Source organism: Homalodisca vitripennis, unplaced genomic scaffold (assembly GCF_021130785.1).
Source record: "Homalodisca vitripennis isolate AUS2020 unplaced genomic scaffold, UT_GWSS_2.1 ScUCBcl_1748;HRSCAF=5759, whole genome shotgun sequence".
NCBI classification, from domain to species: domain Eukaryota; kingdom Metazoa; phylum Arthropoda; class Insecta; order Hemiptera; family Cicadellidae; genus Homalodisca; species Homalodisca vitripennis.
The window spans coordinates 778-19,553 of record NW_025777901.1 but is presented as its reverse complement, the minus strand read 5'-3'; the positions used below and the strand labels follow the sequence as shown (position 1 = coordinate 19,553).

The 18,776-nt window shown below is 33.9% G+C and overlaps 1 protein-coding gene across 1 annotated transcript in view; it reads right to left on the bottom strand.

The window, feature by feature from the left end:
• LOC124371657 (GPI mannosyltransferase 4-like) overlaps positions 1-8,080 on the bottom strand; it is a 36,697-nt gene extending 28,617 nt beyond the window's left edge. Inside the window, exons 1-3 of the mRNA XM_046829995.1 lie at positions 7,947-8,080; positions 3,721-3,979; positions 1,207-1,441 (exon numbers count right to left, since the gene is read on the bottom strand). Coding sequence (XP_046685951.1) covers positions 1,207-1,441; positions 3,721-3,916 — 431 coding nt within the window. The 5' untranslated portion in view covers positions 3,917-3,979; positions 7,947-8,080. The remainder of the gene's footprint in view (positions 1-1,206; positions 1,442-3,720; positions 3,980-7,946) is intronic.
• Between the last annotated feature and the right edge of the window lie 10,696 nt (positions 8,081-18,776).

The window sequence follows — 18,776 nt, the reverse complement described above, 5'->3', positions numbered from 1 at the left end:
ACAAAACGCCAAAAATGGTCTGCCATATGAGGAAACCATGACTGCCAGTTTGAGAGTTAAACTCTTAAAATCTATTATTATGGTTATGATTTAATAATACATGTTTTGCAACACATAAAATACACAAATTGAGTGGTTAGTTTTTCAATAGTAAGATAAAAAATGCAACAAGTGTTTTTGGCTCTGGTACACTTATACACTGATCCTGGGTTAAGAATACACTGAACTCCATAACTTCCACCCAAGCCAACCACCTTTAATTTAAGGTGGGCCCTCCCACCGGCTTTACCACAGAACAGTAGCTCTCTCCAGATTGTAAAAATCCCTAATATCAGATGCAGGAATAAAACCCATGACTCCTAAGGCTAACTCCGCGTTCAAGATGAGTCTTAGACCACACAGCCAAGACTTAATGTCTTGGGTACGCAGATGGCTCACCTACAATGTTGCTCCAACAATGTTCCCTCACTTATCGCTTCTGCAGCACTTAAATGCATCATGTTTACTACGCTTCTAAACGTCCATCCCCCTTAAAATAAGAATTTAACCCTTTGAGTGCCATAACCAAGATATCAATTATTATTGAAAGCTCTTGGAGCAATTGGAAAAATTTAGAAATAGTAGTCAATATTATTAAAACAAAATTTGTGGAGTTTCAACACAAATCAGGCAGGGAGTGACATACCCTTATGTCTAAGCTAGCAACAGCCCTTAACACTTGGGGAGCCTCACCAACTCCAACAGGCATCTCCCGCAGTAGACTAAACCTATCGATCTAGCCTTGCACTCCAATATCTCGACATTTGCAATTAGTGATGTGCCGCTCCTGAACATCCATTCGGTTGCCCAGATTTAAGTGATACATCGGTTTTGTTGTATCCAGTATAGGTTCAACTGGAAGGTATAAATCAGCCAGAAGTGAACCCTCCTGGGGAAGCCAATTATCTGTGCAAAATAAATCCTGTTCTTGTATGGTATCCAGAACGGAATTGCAATATGCCATTGAGGTTAGTCACAGTACAGTTTAAAACATGTTGAATAATACATCACCAGGCTATTTTTACTCTTCAAACATACAATATGAAAATCAAGTATCTTTTGTTAATGAAAAAACACAACTAGGAGATTTATTAGCCTACTTGTTAGGGTACATGCCAACAGGTTTTAAGCGAGCAATCACAAGGACAAACACAAATCAGTACTTACTTAAAGAGGCACAAATCGTTCAGGAACGACAACAGACAACAAGTCAGTCGTGGTATGACGACTAAGAAGTAAGGTGTGACCATGTCGTACTCGAACCACAACTTTATGAAGGGGGCCACACACTTGAGTACAAACAGCGGAAGTCCAGCGTACAAGTAAGGCAAGGCTGCACTTCTGATCGGCTTGGTCACATTGAACTCCCACGGCCTTGAAGCTTCAACATCGAATATGTCTTCTGTTTAACAAGTAAAGCATTATGTTAGCGTAAGCCTTGAAATAAATAGTAATTTATTACAAAAACCATAATTTTGTATTAATTTTGATTATTTATAGTTCTGATCATACCTGAATATTTTCCAACATGTAACATTTGTTTATTTATTTTGCACTGTTCACACAACACAATTAATAGCTATACTAAAATAGTCAATAACACGATGTTTTTGAAGTTAATATATTCACTATTTAATTTTAAAATGTTTCAAGCCAAATAAACTAACAAATCATTAATCCGATGTTAGTTGCACTCAATTTAAAACATGTTTTGTTATAAGCTGTTTTGGATACTGTGCTTAAATATTAAAAAAGGTTATGTCTTAAAGTAATTTTTTTTTATTTGGAGTGTAGAAACATTTTTTATGAATCTTGAAATACTTTATAAGAGTTTTAAATTTAAATTTAAATCTTAGTTAATATATACACAACATAATATATTATCATTCATTCAGTTTAAGAATTTTCTATTTAATTTCAAGCACAAAAACAGGTATTAATAACGGTTACCTAAACAAAGCTAATCTATGTTAAAATATTCAAGGTTTGTTTTAAAATAATTTACGGTTCAGTGGTTCAGCATGCCAACTTAACATTTATTTCATTTGCACAATGAACCGAACTCTGAGAGAGAGAAACTTGTTAACCACTGAAAAGCTGGCGCATAAATAATTTATGGGGTAACATTAAAAATCGGTTTTAATAACTCAATAAAAATTACTTATATCCTCTGAAATATATGTAATCTCCAGTTGTGTTTAATAATTAATTATTAAACAACATTAAACACAACATTGTGTTTGAATAAATAGATCAGTTATGTTCTAGTAACTTATAAAACCGAAAAGCTGTTATTTATAGTCAAGATTACTCAAATCAAATCAAAAAGTCTTTATTTACAATGTATAAATATAAAATAAATAGTGTCAAGTACAATAAAACTATTATTAACAATGTTTCTTCATACTGTAAACCCCCATATGATATATAATAAAATTAATTGTAAGAAAACCTTAAAAACACTACCGTTTGCTTATGAGTTATACTGACTGTCCTAATGAATGTAATTCATCTAGTGAATAGAAAGCATGCTGCAAAAGAAAATCTTTTAATAATAGTTTGACCCAAGTACAGGTGTTATTGTGGACTTATTAATTTGGATTGATTATTATGTAGAATGGTTATTAATAAGTGAATAAGGTGTAATTAAGTGATTACTTTATTACCAATCACTTAATGCCACTTTAAGCTAGTGTGATGCTAGGTTTAATTTCATTACGTAATATTATCGATGAACATCCCAATACTGTGTATAACAAACATCTTTAAGCTAGGGCTTATGTAGCGCACACGAAAGAAGTGAAATGGGTCAATATTAAAGCACAAAATAGTGGCAGCAACGCCTTTTTTACTGCAAAGATTGCAGTCATGCTCTGTAAATCTTTTTAAAGCACAGTTGGTTTTTGCATGGAATCAAAATGATCTGTTCTAACAGAGCTCTAGAACAGAACAACTGTAACTGACTGTGTACTGAACTCTTTCTGTAGAATCTGAACTCTAGTTCAGATTTAAAACCAAGCTTAAAAGCTTGGAAGTTTACAACATGCCTTTTCCTAAATAAGGCCTAATATAATTCATAAAATATTTGTAAACTAGTATTAAGTAGTAAACAAGTAAATTTAGATTTTAAAAAATTGTTCAACACAATAATTTAAGAACTATTATTTTATAAACGTTTAGTGAAATGAAGTGTACTGTACAATATCTTATGCACCGTTATTTTTAAAAATAAGTTGTTAGTACGTAATTTCATTTTATTGAAAAGACATGGCATAAGCTCTACCTGATTTTGTGTATCAAAATATTTGTGATTATTATATATTGTTGGATTGAAGATTGAATGAATACGGACTGAACTAACAGCTGCAATACGTGATAGCTGAGCGTGAAAGAACATTAACTCATTCTTCTGTGCATCATTTCATTCGTTGGTTTTACCTATCTCTTGACTATAACTGACGTAATTGACCATTTTTGAATTTCACATAATATTTGCAAAAGTAGGGCTTATTATCATTCTATAAAAGAATCTAATAAATCTGTTTAATAACATACAAATGGCATAGCCAGAGTTATTTATTTACCTAGTCAAAGCCAATGCTATTGACATAATAATAGAATCAACATAATGTTTTCAGTTAATACATACATAGTGAGTATATAGTATAGATTGCGACTTACCTGTTACAATTTCGATAGACTGGAAGTATTCATCTGGCTGCACATAACCTGTTTGTGGTACCAACGTCAGTACCACTCTCAGTGCTGCCAACAAAACGTATGGAGCTAAACTGAGGTTTAGTTCGCCTTTCTTCCCAGGAGATCCATTTTCAGTCAGGTCATCTTCAGTTTCTTCTTTTTCATTTGGTGTGCTCATGTTTTCAGCTGTTACCTTTCATTAAGATTTGTCGAAATATTGAAATAAACTTTTGTGGCTTCCCTGTTAAAAATGTTGATATTAGATTCAACATAACAAAATTCACTCCATTAGTACAAGAAATAAACACTATCTATCCATTTCTAGTTTAAAAAACTCATTAAAATTTAATAATCTGGAACAATACATTTTGAGAATTTTAATTGATATTCTTCTAGTGTGATAAGCACCTTAAGGTATAATTTAACATAATATTGACTGCAGCAGACGCCTTATGTCACACTAGAATCACATTGATACTAGTTAGTCTCACTCAATAAAGTGCCACTGTGGAAGTGTCAACTACATCTATAGCGCACACTAAATCTAATACTGTCAATTAGTAAAATCGACAATCATAATCCGATTGTGTTGCAAATTTTAATTTCTAAATTTTATAAATGAATTTATAAGTTCGAAAACTATTAAAACCATATTGTTCTTTGGAATAAATATTACGTTATTTGATCTGACAATTTGCTTCCAGTCCTTTGGATGGTTGTGAATATCAAAGATTTGATATTATTCAATTGTGTTGGTGGCCGCTTATTATACTGCAGCCTTTTTTTAATTTTTAAAGGTACTTAACCTAAGATAACATAAGCCATTTAAACATACAACTTGTTTTATGTTTACCAAACCTAAAGCCTCATGAAGTAAGAGTTCAAGTAACAAATACAGGCATTTCTGATCATACTGGACAGCTGTGTTTCTTTGGAAGTTCCATCTCGCCTTAAAAAGTCTTCAACCTCAACTAGAAGGCACTTAAATGAAGACAATCTTTCACATCTGAAAAAGCCTGCTTGCACTGCAATCATGCGAAAGAGTCTACCAAGAAAACAGTGCAGAACGTGCCTACTCTAACTTTATAGCCACATTTTTTCAGCTGCTCTGGACATTGCCCTGTCCTCTTAAGACGTCTCAAAGAAAACCAACCGGAGCCAAGCCTCAAGTAAACCTACCATCCAGATGCTATAGAGCTCAGGAAAAAGCTTCATTGAGGCTCAAGAAAGCTTTATGTCAAGCGGAAGAGAAGAGGATAAAGTAATTGGCCTTTCAAAGGAAGAAGGATTACGACCTGAAATTGAGGACTTTAAGACAAGAGGCAAATGAGACCTTCATCACTAGATCGACAACAAATCAAAAGCCATCTGGAGCATCATTCAACCACGAGAGATCATCCTCTACGGAAACCCCAGTGACCACTTGGCGGCTGGAAATTTCAGGAGAGGTGGACAGTGATCTTGACAAAGTAACTGAACACTTCAATACATTTTTTTGCCACTGCAGCTGAGAATTTGTTACACAATACTAACACTCGAAGATCACATGTTGCTCAGTTGAATAACTCTTTTCAAGGAGAAACACTTGCCAACTGGCCGCTTTGCGTCACATGAGGAGGTCTTAAATATTGTTTCTTCGCTGAAATCAACATCGTCTGCGGGGGTTGATGGTATTAACTCTAAGATGATAAAGTTTTGTATTAATGAAGATTAGCAAGCCTCTTACCAACATCATTAATAAGTCTCTGTCTCAGGGTGAATTTCCTACAAAATTAAAAACATCTGAAGTGTATCCTCTCCACAAAAATGGAAACAAACAGGAGGTTCAAAATTACAGACCCATATCTCTTGTTCCAACTATTTCTAAAATTATTGAAAAAATAGTATTGGTAAGGCTCTTGGATCACTTAAATATCAACAACCTTCTACCTGAAAGACAACACGGTTTCATATCCGGAAAATCAACCACAAGTGCACTAATTGACCTAGTAGAACAAATTATAGACAACCTTGAGAAAGGAATCACTGTTACAAAGTGTTTTTCTTGACCTCAGCAAAGCGTTTGAACTCCCCTAGACCACAGATTAATAATTCAAAAGATCGAATCTCTGTGGGCTTTGAGGGAAGCACACTGAGGTGGTTTCAAAGTTATCTCAGCGAGAGATGACAGATAGTCGAGATAAAACAAGTGCAGTGTGGATTTGAGAGAACTGTAAGGTCCAAACCACAAATGGTTCAAAACGAGGTGTCCCTCAAGGTTCGGGTTTTGGGCCCGGTCTTGTTTGTACTTTTCACTTCAGATTTGCCAAAATACCTCGAAAATCAATGTTATCCAATCATGTTTGCTGATGACACTGTCCTGTTGACTGGCAGTAACTCTTCTGAGCTCTTAGATATTAACACCTATATTTCAGTGAGCATGGCACAACAGTACTGTGATAGCAATGATCTTGTTTTTAACTCTCCTCTAAGACAAAACTCCTAGCACTGGGAAGGCTGAAAGATGAGTTGACTGAGCCTCCAGACTTACAACGGGTTGGGACAACCAAACATTTGGGTGTTATACTGGACGAATGTCTTTCCTGGAAAGATCATGTAGATCAGTTATGCTCTAGACTCAATTCTACAGTTTTTGCATTGAAGAGAATCAAGGCAGTAGCCACATCAACTGCAACAAAAACTGCATATCATGCCATCTTTGAATCCCACCTTCTTTATGGGATAATCCTCTGGGGAGGCTCTACAATGGACAACCTTGAACGAGTCCTTATTGCGCAGAAGCGTGCTGTTCGGGTCATGGCTGGTCTTCAACCTCGGGATAGCTGTAGAGAAGCCTTCAAGTCTCTTGGAATTCTCACAGTGGTGTCCATCTACATCATCGAGGTCATCAATCACGCAGCCTCACGCGGGAACTTGCCCAGAATGAGTGCTGTCCATGAACATCACACGCGACATAGTAATGACTTCTTCTCCCTACCGATACACAGGACAGCACTTTTCTCCAAGAAACCTTGCTACGCTGGGGCAAAGCTGTTCAACTTACTTCCTCAAGACTTCAAAAATTGTGACTCCAAAACCTTAAAAAGAAGACTGCTAAATTGGCTCAAAGACAGATCCATCTACACCCTTGACGAGTTTCAAGACTTCAATAAACAGTTTTCATTAAAACATGACATGTAAATGTAAATTATTTTCATATTGTAATACTTTGACACCTATTCTTTTCTTGATGAAATTGAATAGTTTTCTGATTTCTGGTTTTATACTTTTTAAGAAAGAAATTTATTTCTCTGCTTTTCAAGGAAAAAAAGGGTAGGGTACAATAAGCGGACCTGGATTTTTATATCGAAATTAGAAAACGAAATTACTTAATCATAACCATCAGTATAATCAATAGATACTGATTAATTATTTTGAACTATTAACTTAAATAATCTATATCAATAGCTGTACATACTTTAAAATAATACACGTAGGGTAACATTTCAATTTTACATAAGTAATTTTGATTGTTAAAAATGGCAGTCAATTTTAGAAAGCTACCTACATGACATTGCTTTAAAAGATGATAAAACATGTTTTTTCGTGGCTTCAACATGTTGGACTCGTACCGAAAAAACCCATTAAGCTATGTGAAATTTGTGGGAAAGAAACAAGTGTAACTGTGAAAGGAGCAAATATGGTTGTGTTCAGTTTTCCTAATTTTGGTTATAATAATTTGTTTGATCACTGTAAATATTAAATTCATATTTTAATTTATAACATATGATTGTTATTGAGGACTATAGGTACTTTTATATTGATTGGTAGTCTAGGATTTGAGATGTGAATATTAGGTATCGACTACATTCTTCAATATAAAAACCCGGGTCAGCTTATCGTACCCTACCCAAAAAAAATTAGGAGCATAGGTACCTCAATATTTGTAATTTTAACAAATTTAAATAGTAAAACACTGCAAATGACTGAAGTAGGTCTGGCATCCTACAGTAGTACTGTGTGGAAAATATGAGACATTCTTGAAAATAATTTAAATTTTTGACATGGCACTAAAAGGGTTAATGTTTCTGAGGAAAGGTACAAATCTATCTAGAAGATATTGTAGGAGCTCTCATAGAATTTGAATCTAAATCTGATCGTTCTTTTTGGTTAAGTTCATAATCCTAACCTTATTATATTTAAGATTGATAATAAAAAATACATCTTACCAATTTCTTAGAAAGCAGTACAGTTTTCATATACAGTTACCGTTAACGCTACAACAAATAAATAAATTGAAATACCACATGATTTCCATATTAAAATAGTGTCAATACTCAATATTGTTTTGACATTTCGTTGACAACCGGCACAACCCCATGAAAGTCCGTGAGTCAGTGAAACAAACCAACCAAGTGAATAGCAAGACGAACCTAAATGCATTACTCGCCACTCGGTTGTTCTGAAAGTCAGTCGAGACAGTCGGTTGATTTTGTATTCTTGGTTACTTGGTTTCTTTTCTGTAGGCCCCTGTTCCCAAAACACTAGACAGGTCACGCAGTTTTGGGCACTAGGGTAAGGGTAGGTCAAGACGTTACAGGAAGAACTGCAATTTTTAAGTGGTATAGCAAAGAGTTCACATGATATAAATTATGGTACACCAAATAATATAAATCGTGTACGTCTAAATTTGTTCAGTTTGGCTACTTGTGTTACAACATTTGGTATCGCATGATAAACTTAAGATCTACATACAATGGTTAATGTTAGAACAAAGCTAATCATTTGTACCTAGAATATTGAGTTTTGTGCCTAGTGTTATGGCCATGAGTTCTTTGGGAGTGGTGTGTTAAATTCTAATGTATGATATACATGACTAGCTCATATACATAAAGGCAGGATACCGTCAGTATACCTAATTCCATAAGTAGATCTTGGCAATGCTCCCATGGGAGTAAACGAAAAATTGCCCTAAAGGCTTTTTAGTAATACGATAATCGTATTTAGGTTGGTCTTAAAACCTAGGCAAAGTGCTATTGAATAATCAATATATGATTCAATCAAAGTACATCAACTCAGGTGTACATTGTTCAATTTACTTGTCCTCCTTAGAACAAAATCCCCATAGGATATTTTTTTTCAGTTTTTCGATGTTGTAAACCGTGTAAGACGGTTTGTCCAACCAATTCAAAGAAAAATCTGCGGAATCAAACATTTCAATCTTTCTTCCCCAATACAACACTTGATTCAAGAACTGAAATAGGAGTTAACTCTCTGTTGGGTTTGAGTCGAAGAATCTCCTTTTTATCACAGTTCTTAACTGGTTGTTAGAAAAAATTTGCCAATTGATATTATCTTGTTGAGGTCTTAATTTTTAGACTTTTCACGTTATTTAGTCTTGGAAAAAATATTTTATCGTCCGCAAACATGAAAATGCCGGCACCGCATCCGGGATGTCGTTGATATACGCCCCAACAAAACTGTTCCCAGATCGACCCTGCGGAACACTATTATTTGTGATATTTTGTTCTTTGGGTGAAAAAAGACAATTGACTTTAAATGTGGCCTGGTTTGAAATTGTTGTGAATTGTTTTCGATTTGAAAAAGTAAGCCAACCAATGACTTGCTCTTTTATTGAAAAAGGTTCAAGTTTTTTTTTTAAAGAATGTTGGCATTATCGCAGTCAAACTCTTTGGAAAATATCTGCGAAACAACCATTCAGAGCATGCAATGCATCGATGCTTTGATTAAAAAAATTGACCATGTCCATTACAAATATGAATTGCTACTTTCTGATAGTGAGTAAGTTGGTCGCACAGTATCCCATTCAAACATTTTCGAGAGTGCAAGTAGGAGTGATAATGGAAAATGGTTCGTAATGATGGTTTCCATTCCTATGAAAATTGATTTTATCTGTGCCAAGTCACTCTTTTCTACAAAGGTTTATTCCTGTAGTGAATTGTTTGTTATGCGAAGCGTGCCTCAAAAATTTCTTTATGACCGATCTTCTGCACATATACGCTGATTTTGTCGAATCGTGTTGAGTTTTTTCGGAGTAAATTTTTAAATACGATAACTGTTAGAAGATATTTGTTTTGTGGTTTGGTTGAATAAATTTAAAAATGTTTTTATAACCATTTCTGGTTGTTGTAGTTTCTTATCTTACACAATACTACATCTAATCTTATCAGCTAATAGGTTAGCATTCTACCTTAGTTTAGGTAATATTATCGAATTAAAGGAAAAAACTATAACGTCATGGTTGAATATATAGTGGTAAGCTAGTAATTGATCAATTATATTTGTGTATATAATGGTCCACAAATCTCTTCTCAGTAGACTAATTTGTAGGTATATAATTGGTAGGTGTTTAGTTTTAATTGTATTTGGTAATATTTTTATTTAATTATGCATATTAAGTTTCATCAATAAGCGAGCGAGAGAGATCAGCTGTTGTCACTCAAATACCAATTCTAAATCCATCACTGTGCTCGCGCCGCTTGGCTGTCAGTGGGGCGGCATCTTTTTTACTGGTATGGTAGCAATGTCTACATCTCTTACATTACTCCTGTATCTATGTGTCTGAGTACACATTCACTTCTATGTTAATTATCATATCTTACCCTCTTTAGTTAACCACTCTCCTTTATTGTTTTACACCTATTTTGTTATCCCTTGTTCATCCCTTAGCCCGTTGTGCGTGCCAAAGTGTATGTTCTGCCCCAAACCTGGACTATCCGGCAGTAAGGACCTCTGGATACTTCCTTGAATTCTCTCTGGTCTCGTCGTCCTCTGATTTCGTATGCCTGATCCAGGGGCTCTTCTTGTGATTGTGCTCGAAAAAGACAACTTCCCTTGGTGAGAGACTTCTTTGGCACAGTCCATGAAATTTCCTATCCTCAAATTTCTCCTTTAAAATTGTCGGAAGCAGAAGACTGACCTGACTGGTCTTCCGAACGTTAAAAAAATAATTATTCTTAAATAACAGATTGATTCAGTTTATTTCTTTTCTATACACTACATTGTTTGGTCCTCCGAGCCGGAAGCTATAGAATCACGCTCTGGATTAATAATAACTTTGTTCATTTGCCAATTTTATTGTGATGTAGGCCTAAAACTTGTTTATGTTTACTCGTTGTAACGAATAGGTCTTTGACGGATATTACAAAAAACTACCAGACCGCTAATCGTGAATTTAAGCAAGTAAATTAATTTCATTGTCACTCATATAACTTAATGTATGACTTTGTTGTTCTATTGCTCTGCCCTCTCATTCTCTCTCACTCATTGTTTGAACTGTAGGTTAGTATGCACTCTCTATAATAAGTAATTTATAATAGATTATTAGTTCAGCCTCAATAAAAAAGGCACTACACTTCCCCTCAAGAACGAGCCGTCTAGTCGGCAGAGACATTCTAGCGTGGAATAGATTTATCTACCCCTGCACCCCGCACCTCCATATCTTGCATACTGAACTGGAGTTGGACTTTTAAATCTGCTCAATCGATTATACCCGTCTCAGGTGATCGGGACGTTGACCCTTGTATTATTGACACTAATCGCAATATATATTAACCCTCCAACTGGCGGTCATTTTTTCCTGTAGTGGCGGCATGTTTTCGAGCCTCGTGCAAGGGTTTAAAAAAAATTTATTAAAAATATAAATTAAAAGTAATACATATAGAAGTATATATTTTTGTGTTCAGAATTTAAACATATAATAATATTAGTATTTAAATTTGGCCTTCAAAAAATGTTTACTAAAAATTTTTTTCCATGAAATTCAAAATTTACATTTTTTTTTTTATTTGGGGGGGGACCATACCTAGCAAACTAAGTTTATAGTAAGAAAAATATAAAAGTGAGATAGCCATTTTGTGTCAAATTTATTCTAGTTTCAGAAAACACATAAGCATTATACAAATTTACGAAACTATAATAAGACTATATAACAAAAAGCAGCGATGCGCATAAATTGTGAAAATAGGGTGTATATCTAAGAGTTTGCTAATAAAAGTTTTACTAATACAGTTTTACTTCAATACATGTTATATTGCATATTTTATTTCTCAGAATGAAGTAAACTATACAGCAGTAGTAAAATAAATTCCATAACTTTTTTTTGAAGAGTCGAAAAAAAAGTTTCATTTTGTCATTACTCAAAACATTTGCGAAAAAATTTTCGAGAAATTTATTTATTCTAAAATATATTTATTTGCACTAGTGCAATATTTAACAATTCACCACACACTAAACACACCACAAAAAAAACACAAATAAAAAACTACTAATAAACACAACTCGTCACATCAACAACTCAGACGGCATCGACCAACATGGCGGTCTTCTTTTACGTTCCAAACTACGAACTTGGTACGTTGCAACTACAATATAAAGAGGAATAAAACTATAGTACTCCTTAGGCTTTTTTTTCCCGAATCCAATGGTGCATGAATCGAATCGATACGTTGCCGGAATATACTGTAATGAGTGATTATGCAAGGGAATGTTTGTTCATCAAAATTTTGACGACACAACAATCCGCTAAGGGTTGTTTATCAAAATTTTGATGAACAACAGTTGGAGGGTTTAAACTAGCAGTTACCCGCGGCTTCGCACACAATTTTCTGTTGAAAAACTGGACAATATATCTATGTATTCTTTTTGTATGACATAATAAACAGTCTAGAGATAATCGATAGTCACTCAAAGCTATTCCAATCTCCTGATCCAATTTAGATTTAAGTTTAAAGAACAGAGGTTTTGGGATCCTGAAGTCGTAAAGTGAAACAGTTTTTATAAGATTAGTATTTCCCTCCCACATTCCATGATAATTTATTGAAGTTCTTCGATGGCTTCAGTAACAATAAGAGTTAGCCTTTTTATCCCAATGACGAAAGTGTATCGTACAACTAAAAAGTTGCTGTGGTCAATATGGGTCTGTTCTGGTCGTTTAAATTCACCCCTGCTGTTTTGACATAATAAGTCGCCCGCCATTATCTTTTTATTTTCATTAGCAATGTAAACAGATGTTTCAGAAAGTTTGTCGAATTATAGCTGTCAACAGCTGTTTAGTGCCAGTTTAATTTGAATTATGAAACGTTATTACGTTTCGTTCTTATCACAACATTCGAAAGTAAACAAACTAATTTTTCAATTTGAATTTGACTTTATTTGGTGAAATGAATGTGTTATGGGTGGTAAAAAGCACTCTAAATGTTAATTCAGACCAAAAGCTATACCTGTTCCAAATTTCAGCACAATCCGTAAAGCAGTTTCAGCGTGATTCGAGGACAACATCCAAACTTTCACATTTATAATATAAGTGGGATGTTCTCTCTAGATTAAATCCATTTGGAAATTTTCTAGGATTTAATTTTACTACTTTATTAGTTTATTACTTTATTTCATTTTCCGCTGTTAAACACTGTTTTTCAGATGTAAAACAAACTAATTTTTCAATTTGAATTTGACTTTATTTGGTGAAATGAATGTGTTATGGGTGGTAAAAAAGCACTCTAAATGTTAATTCAGACCAAAAGCTATACCTGTTCCAAATTTCAGCACAATCCGTAAAGCAGTTTCAGCGTGATTCGAGGACAACATCCAAACTTTCACATTTATAATATAAGTGGGATGTTCTCTCTAGATTAAATCCATTTGGAAATTTCTAGGATTTAATTTTACTACTTTATTAGTTTATTACTTTATTTCATTTTCCGCTGTTAAACACTGTTTTTCAGATGTAATAGGCTTTGTGTATAATCGCATCTCAAATAAATAGTTGGTTCTAAACAATCACTTGCTTTATTACAAACAATTAATTTATTCTATTCATTGTTTCAATAAAATTACTGTGTAATTTCCATACTAATCAAATTTAATCGTCTCATATAATAATAAATATTAGTATGTTGTTTTAGATGTCCTTGATAAATTATATACAAATATTGTCAAATCCTGAAATTCAGTTTAAGACTAAATAAATTCTTTTATTTTATTTGCATGTCTATCGGCCATCATTTCTAATATAATTAAATTAATATTTCGAATCACTTGATAATTGATACATATAATATCAAATTTTTTAATCGTGCTAGAAACTCTTTTTTAACCTTCAAGTGATTTTTATTCTTTAAGCTCTTTGTGTACTATATGTGACGACCCCAGCATATAGTTCTAAGACCAGACCGGTAACATCGTATGCGGTCTTAATCAGCCAATTTAAAATATTAAATCATCAGTAATATATTTTATTTTTATTCAGCATAACATTTAATTGTAGTAACGAGTAATGAATATATGCAGCCAGACTTATTAGGTTAAGCAGTGCAGGTGGAGAAGATATATATTTTAATTCAGCACATGAATTGTAAGTCCAAGTCTGTCAGCAGTAAGCCTGGTAATTTTCCATACCCAGAGCAGCTGCGCAGTTACTGGGTGGTAAACAGGCAGGAATTTGCTGAGGTAGCGTCTGGAACAACGCTGCTCCCTGGAGTTCGTTGTTCTGAGTCGCAGTCGTGCCAGGGTTTTGAACGCGTTAAGCTCGCGTGAAATCGCTCTCTCGCTCTCTCGCTCTCTCTCCCGTTCTAAATTTGTAATTGTTCAACTGATTCTAAATTAAGCAATAAAATTCAAATTGTTTTCGCAATAAACTAAATTGTTTTATTTGGCCAACCGAGGAGAGAATTTTTATTACAGCAACCTGGGCTAGTTTCCATCACCGTGTCCGAATTAGAACCCGAGAACTTCTAAATTAAATTACGTGTGGTCGTCACGCCACATATACATATTTTTTGTTTTAATTGTTGCAATTTAATATGGCTAATAAAACAATCAAGCTATTAACCTATAAATGATCAACGGCTGTAATAAAAATAAGGTTGACAACCTTCCAGGCAGCGGTTAATGAACTTGCCAATCAAGATGGTCCCTCAGTGCTGCGAACTATCTCACTGAAAGCAAGTAGAAACGCAGTGAATTCAAAGAAAATCTCGTACGCGTCATAGAACATACTGATGATGAGTCGGAGGCAAATTTAAGCCAAGTTGAAATGGCGGGAAATATAAATGACTGTGTTTGTCCAAACTTCCAGTGCTATTGAACCACTTTTAGCTCCAATTAAACAATCACCGTTGCCTCTCACTGCAACGCGCAATGAAGTGCCCCAGCATATTCTACTTTTAGCACTCGTTAGACTCCCGAAATTGGAGCTGCTTAACTTTGGTGGCGAACTCACCAAATGGACGTTTAACATACATTTATACAACATTGTCTATCGCAATGCGTCGCTCTCCAATGTAGTAAAGATGCAATATCTTCTCTCCACGCTCAGTGATACACAGCTGACGTTTATTCAATATCTGAACTTGACAGCTGCAGATTATACCATTCCGTATGACCTATTCTGTGATCGTTCAATCCTCGTCGTTTCACAGCTCTCCACTTATATCACATCGTGGATTTGCCGGAAATCTCACAAAAACAATGACATCATTCATGAACTTATTCTTTGAGCACACTCAAGCCCTTAAGGCTCTTGAATGTGACATCACTTCTCAGTGTATCCTCTTGCTCTCTGCGATGAGGTTAAGGAAGAATCTCTAGTGTTATCATGCACGTGTTGGCAACGAACCTCATGCTCTACCCAACACTCAATGAATAATAACATTTTTAAATGAGGATTGCTCTCATTATGGGGGTGCTAATTTACATCACGCTTCCAGCTCTATGAACGCCCAACATAGTGAATTATTCCCATCAAAATTCACAAAAGGTATGAGCCCTCCCCTTAAAAATGGGGCTCCAGGAACAAACCAGTAGCTCAACCTACTACACCCCCTTTTCCTAAATAGCTATGTTTTGCATGTGGTAAAAATGACCACAAAATCTATAAATATAAAGCGTTTAAAACTAAAACTCCTCGAGAACGGCACCAACTTATAAAAAGAGAACAACGTTGTGTGTTGTGTTTAGGAAATCACAATGTAAATCCTAGTCAACGTGCTCAAGTTATCCCCACAGTTTGTTGCATTTTCAAACAAAGCTGTCTCAAAAGACTAGGCCCTCTAATGCCTCCAACAACGCTTCTAACCCAAAGAAAAATACATCCATGGTAATAGAATCTCAATATCAACCCTCTGCTGGTCATGTTGCTACAATTATTGTTCTAGGCACCACATTAGTGCAACTAACCTCACCGCTCAGCAGCACTCTTGTTTTCAGAGCACTGTTTGACTCTGGGAGTATGTGTGACTTTACCTCCGAGCACACTGCTCATCTTCTGTTTTACTCCTCGCTTCAGCTTCTCTCACCAAATTATGGGTATAGCTCAAACACCAACCCATACAAAAGGCATGCTATATTTAGATGTCTAAACCCTCTCCAGCTATGCCTAGGACTGCTCAACATCCTTCCAACATATTGGATTCACGAAGGTGCTTTCTGAGACTACTTAGAAAGAGGGGACAGCTCCTAGCACAGGTTTTGATCAAATAAAACTGTAGTCATAACAGCAACATCTTTTATATAGTTATTGAAACAACTGGTAAAGCAGAAAAGACATTAGGGATATGCGTTAAGGCTTTTGATAGCGTTAATTCATAAAATTATTCTTTCCAAATTAAAAATTATTGCAACAAAAAATTGTTGCCTACAAATCTTTTGAATTCTTCATATCAAGCCGGAAACAATAGGTTGAAATAATACATTTTATAAGAAATAAAAAAAATTAAGATCTACAGTTTTTCATACAGTGTCATTTGCTGTTCCTCAAGTTTCTATTCTGGGCTCAATTTTGTGACTTTGTTATATCAACAATATACCAAACAAAATTATTTGATATTTTATAGACCCATACAACATCATTTGAAGAATTCTAAATAAATGGGATAAAAAAAGTTATGATCCATAAAAATTATTTGAATTCACACAATTAAATAATTGTATTAATCAGTAATAAAACCAACTGGATGGGTTTTAACAATTTTTTTTTTAAATTTTGGGAACAGATTTGGTAGATACTTTAAAGGAGAACCAGTTTTTATTTTGCTTTTATAATACAGAAAATTCAAGTTTTAAAATCTTAATATATAAAAACAATTACAGATAATAATAATAATCTATTCTTTCTAAGTAAATATTTAAATTGTAAATAGCTTATAACAAAACATACATATAACAAAACAATTTAAAGAAATATAACTAAAAACTAACACATATAAACAAAGTGAACAAAAAAATAAAAACGTAACATAACAATTTATCAACATTTGAAAAGTAAAAAAAATTAATGATAAAAATGAAGATCAAGATAAAACAAGGTTGATTACTTAATTATCTAAAAGAATTAAAAATAAAATTAATTTATGAGTATTACTGCAGAGATCAAATCAATATTAAAAGAAAAATGTAACACACAATATTGTAACACAACTAAGAAACTTCCTTGCGCTGATAATAAAAATATTAACACCACCATTAGAATTAATAAACATCTGACTTATTAATAAAGAAAAATTATAATGATAAATAGTATTACATCTAAGAACAAAAAACATAATTTGGTGTCTTGAGTTAAAATTTGGAATATAAAAAAGACACATTCTGAAATGTGAAAGAACTATCAACCATGTAAATCATAAGGAAACATCAAACTTTAAATTATCCTTCTACCAGACAATTTTACAAAAGACCAAACAAATTTCCTAAATAATACTCGTATGTTGGAATATTGCTATTGTAAATGTAAGTATCGTCAATTTAATTCTCACGTAATACAGAACAAGAGCGTCGACTGCCAAGCAAACTAAGATGTTGGGTTTTGTATCAAAGTTGGTGATACTACAGGTTCAAATCCTGTCTTTGACCATAGTACTTTTTATCGGTACTGTCAACCTTATATTGTATTGACTCTTCTGATTCTGATTGATAAGATCTTCACACAGGACAGTGGCCCTTAAGGACAGGCAGAATAAGGTTTAAAAGAATATTGGTCTCTCCTTTTTTTTTTAAAAAAAGAAAAGATACTATAATAGATTTCATCATAGTTAAACAGTATTTGGGTCTGCCTTTTTGTAGATTATGTTCACATTGTTGACAAAGTACTCTATGCATTTATCAAATTTAAACTAATAATTAAAGTGTAAATCTTAACGTCATTTATTCAATAGTTCATGTTTAATGTAAGATAATTTAACTTGTACCATGTAATAGGTCCCTGTCGTCAAATCAGTAAACAGTATTTTAAAATAAAATATCATGGTAACTATGTCAAAATCTTTGAAAAATTTTCATAGACTTCATTCAACCTACATTTTTTTTCAATCCTGAAAAAATATTCAAAGAGAAATCATTCCATTAAATTTTAAAGTACAGAGCGACTAAAATGATTTCATATAATTCTACATGGTAGAACTTTTTGCTTTTCATTTACACAAATCGGCGATTTAATAATACTTCTTTTTGAGGATATTCAAATTTCACTATTACTGTTCAATGTTGACATATTTTCCGAACTGATAAGAGCTACCATTGTAAAACCCTAAGACAACACAGGCAAAAATACTAACCTAATATGTTATGAGAATTTTTGAAAATTACTGACAATGTTAAAAAGATCAATTTATCACAATGTGGAAAAATTCTTATTACATTGTTAACATTGAAAGATGTAATCAGATGCACTGTAGGTACACGATTGGCCTATCCTCATCCAGACCAGTCTTATAACCCCCCTCAAACTCAAATGAGAGGTAAGTAAACATATACGTAAGTAATCAATAAAATATTTTTATTTATAATTTACAAATAATGATTATATAATCTTTACAGATGATAAAGTATGACATAATACTATTGTAAATAGACACCCAACTGAAGGGCTAACTGGATGAGCACCTTGAGGCCTGGCATGAAGGCACAGATCTGTGAGAAGTCGTGCCCGGAGATGAGTTGTGTGTGGAGCTGCAAGGCATTCATGTAGTCGCCTCTCTGTACCAGTTGTACCAACTGATGCAAGCTGGTCAAAGTCGTACCCGAGAACTGCCACAGACATAACC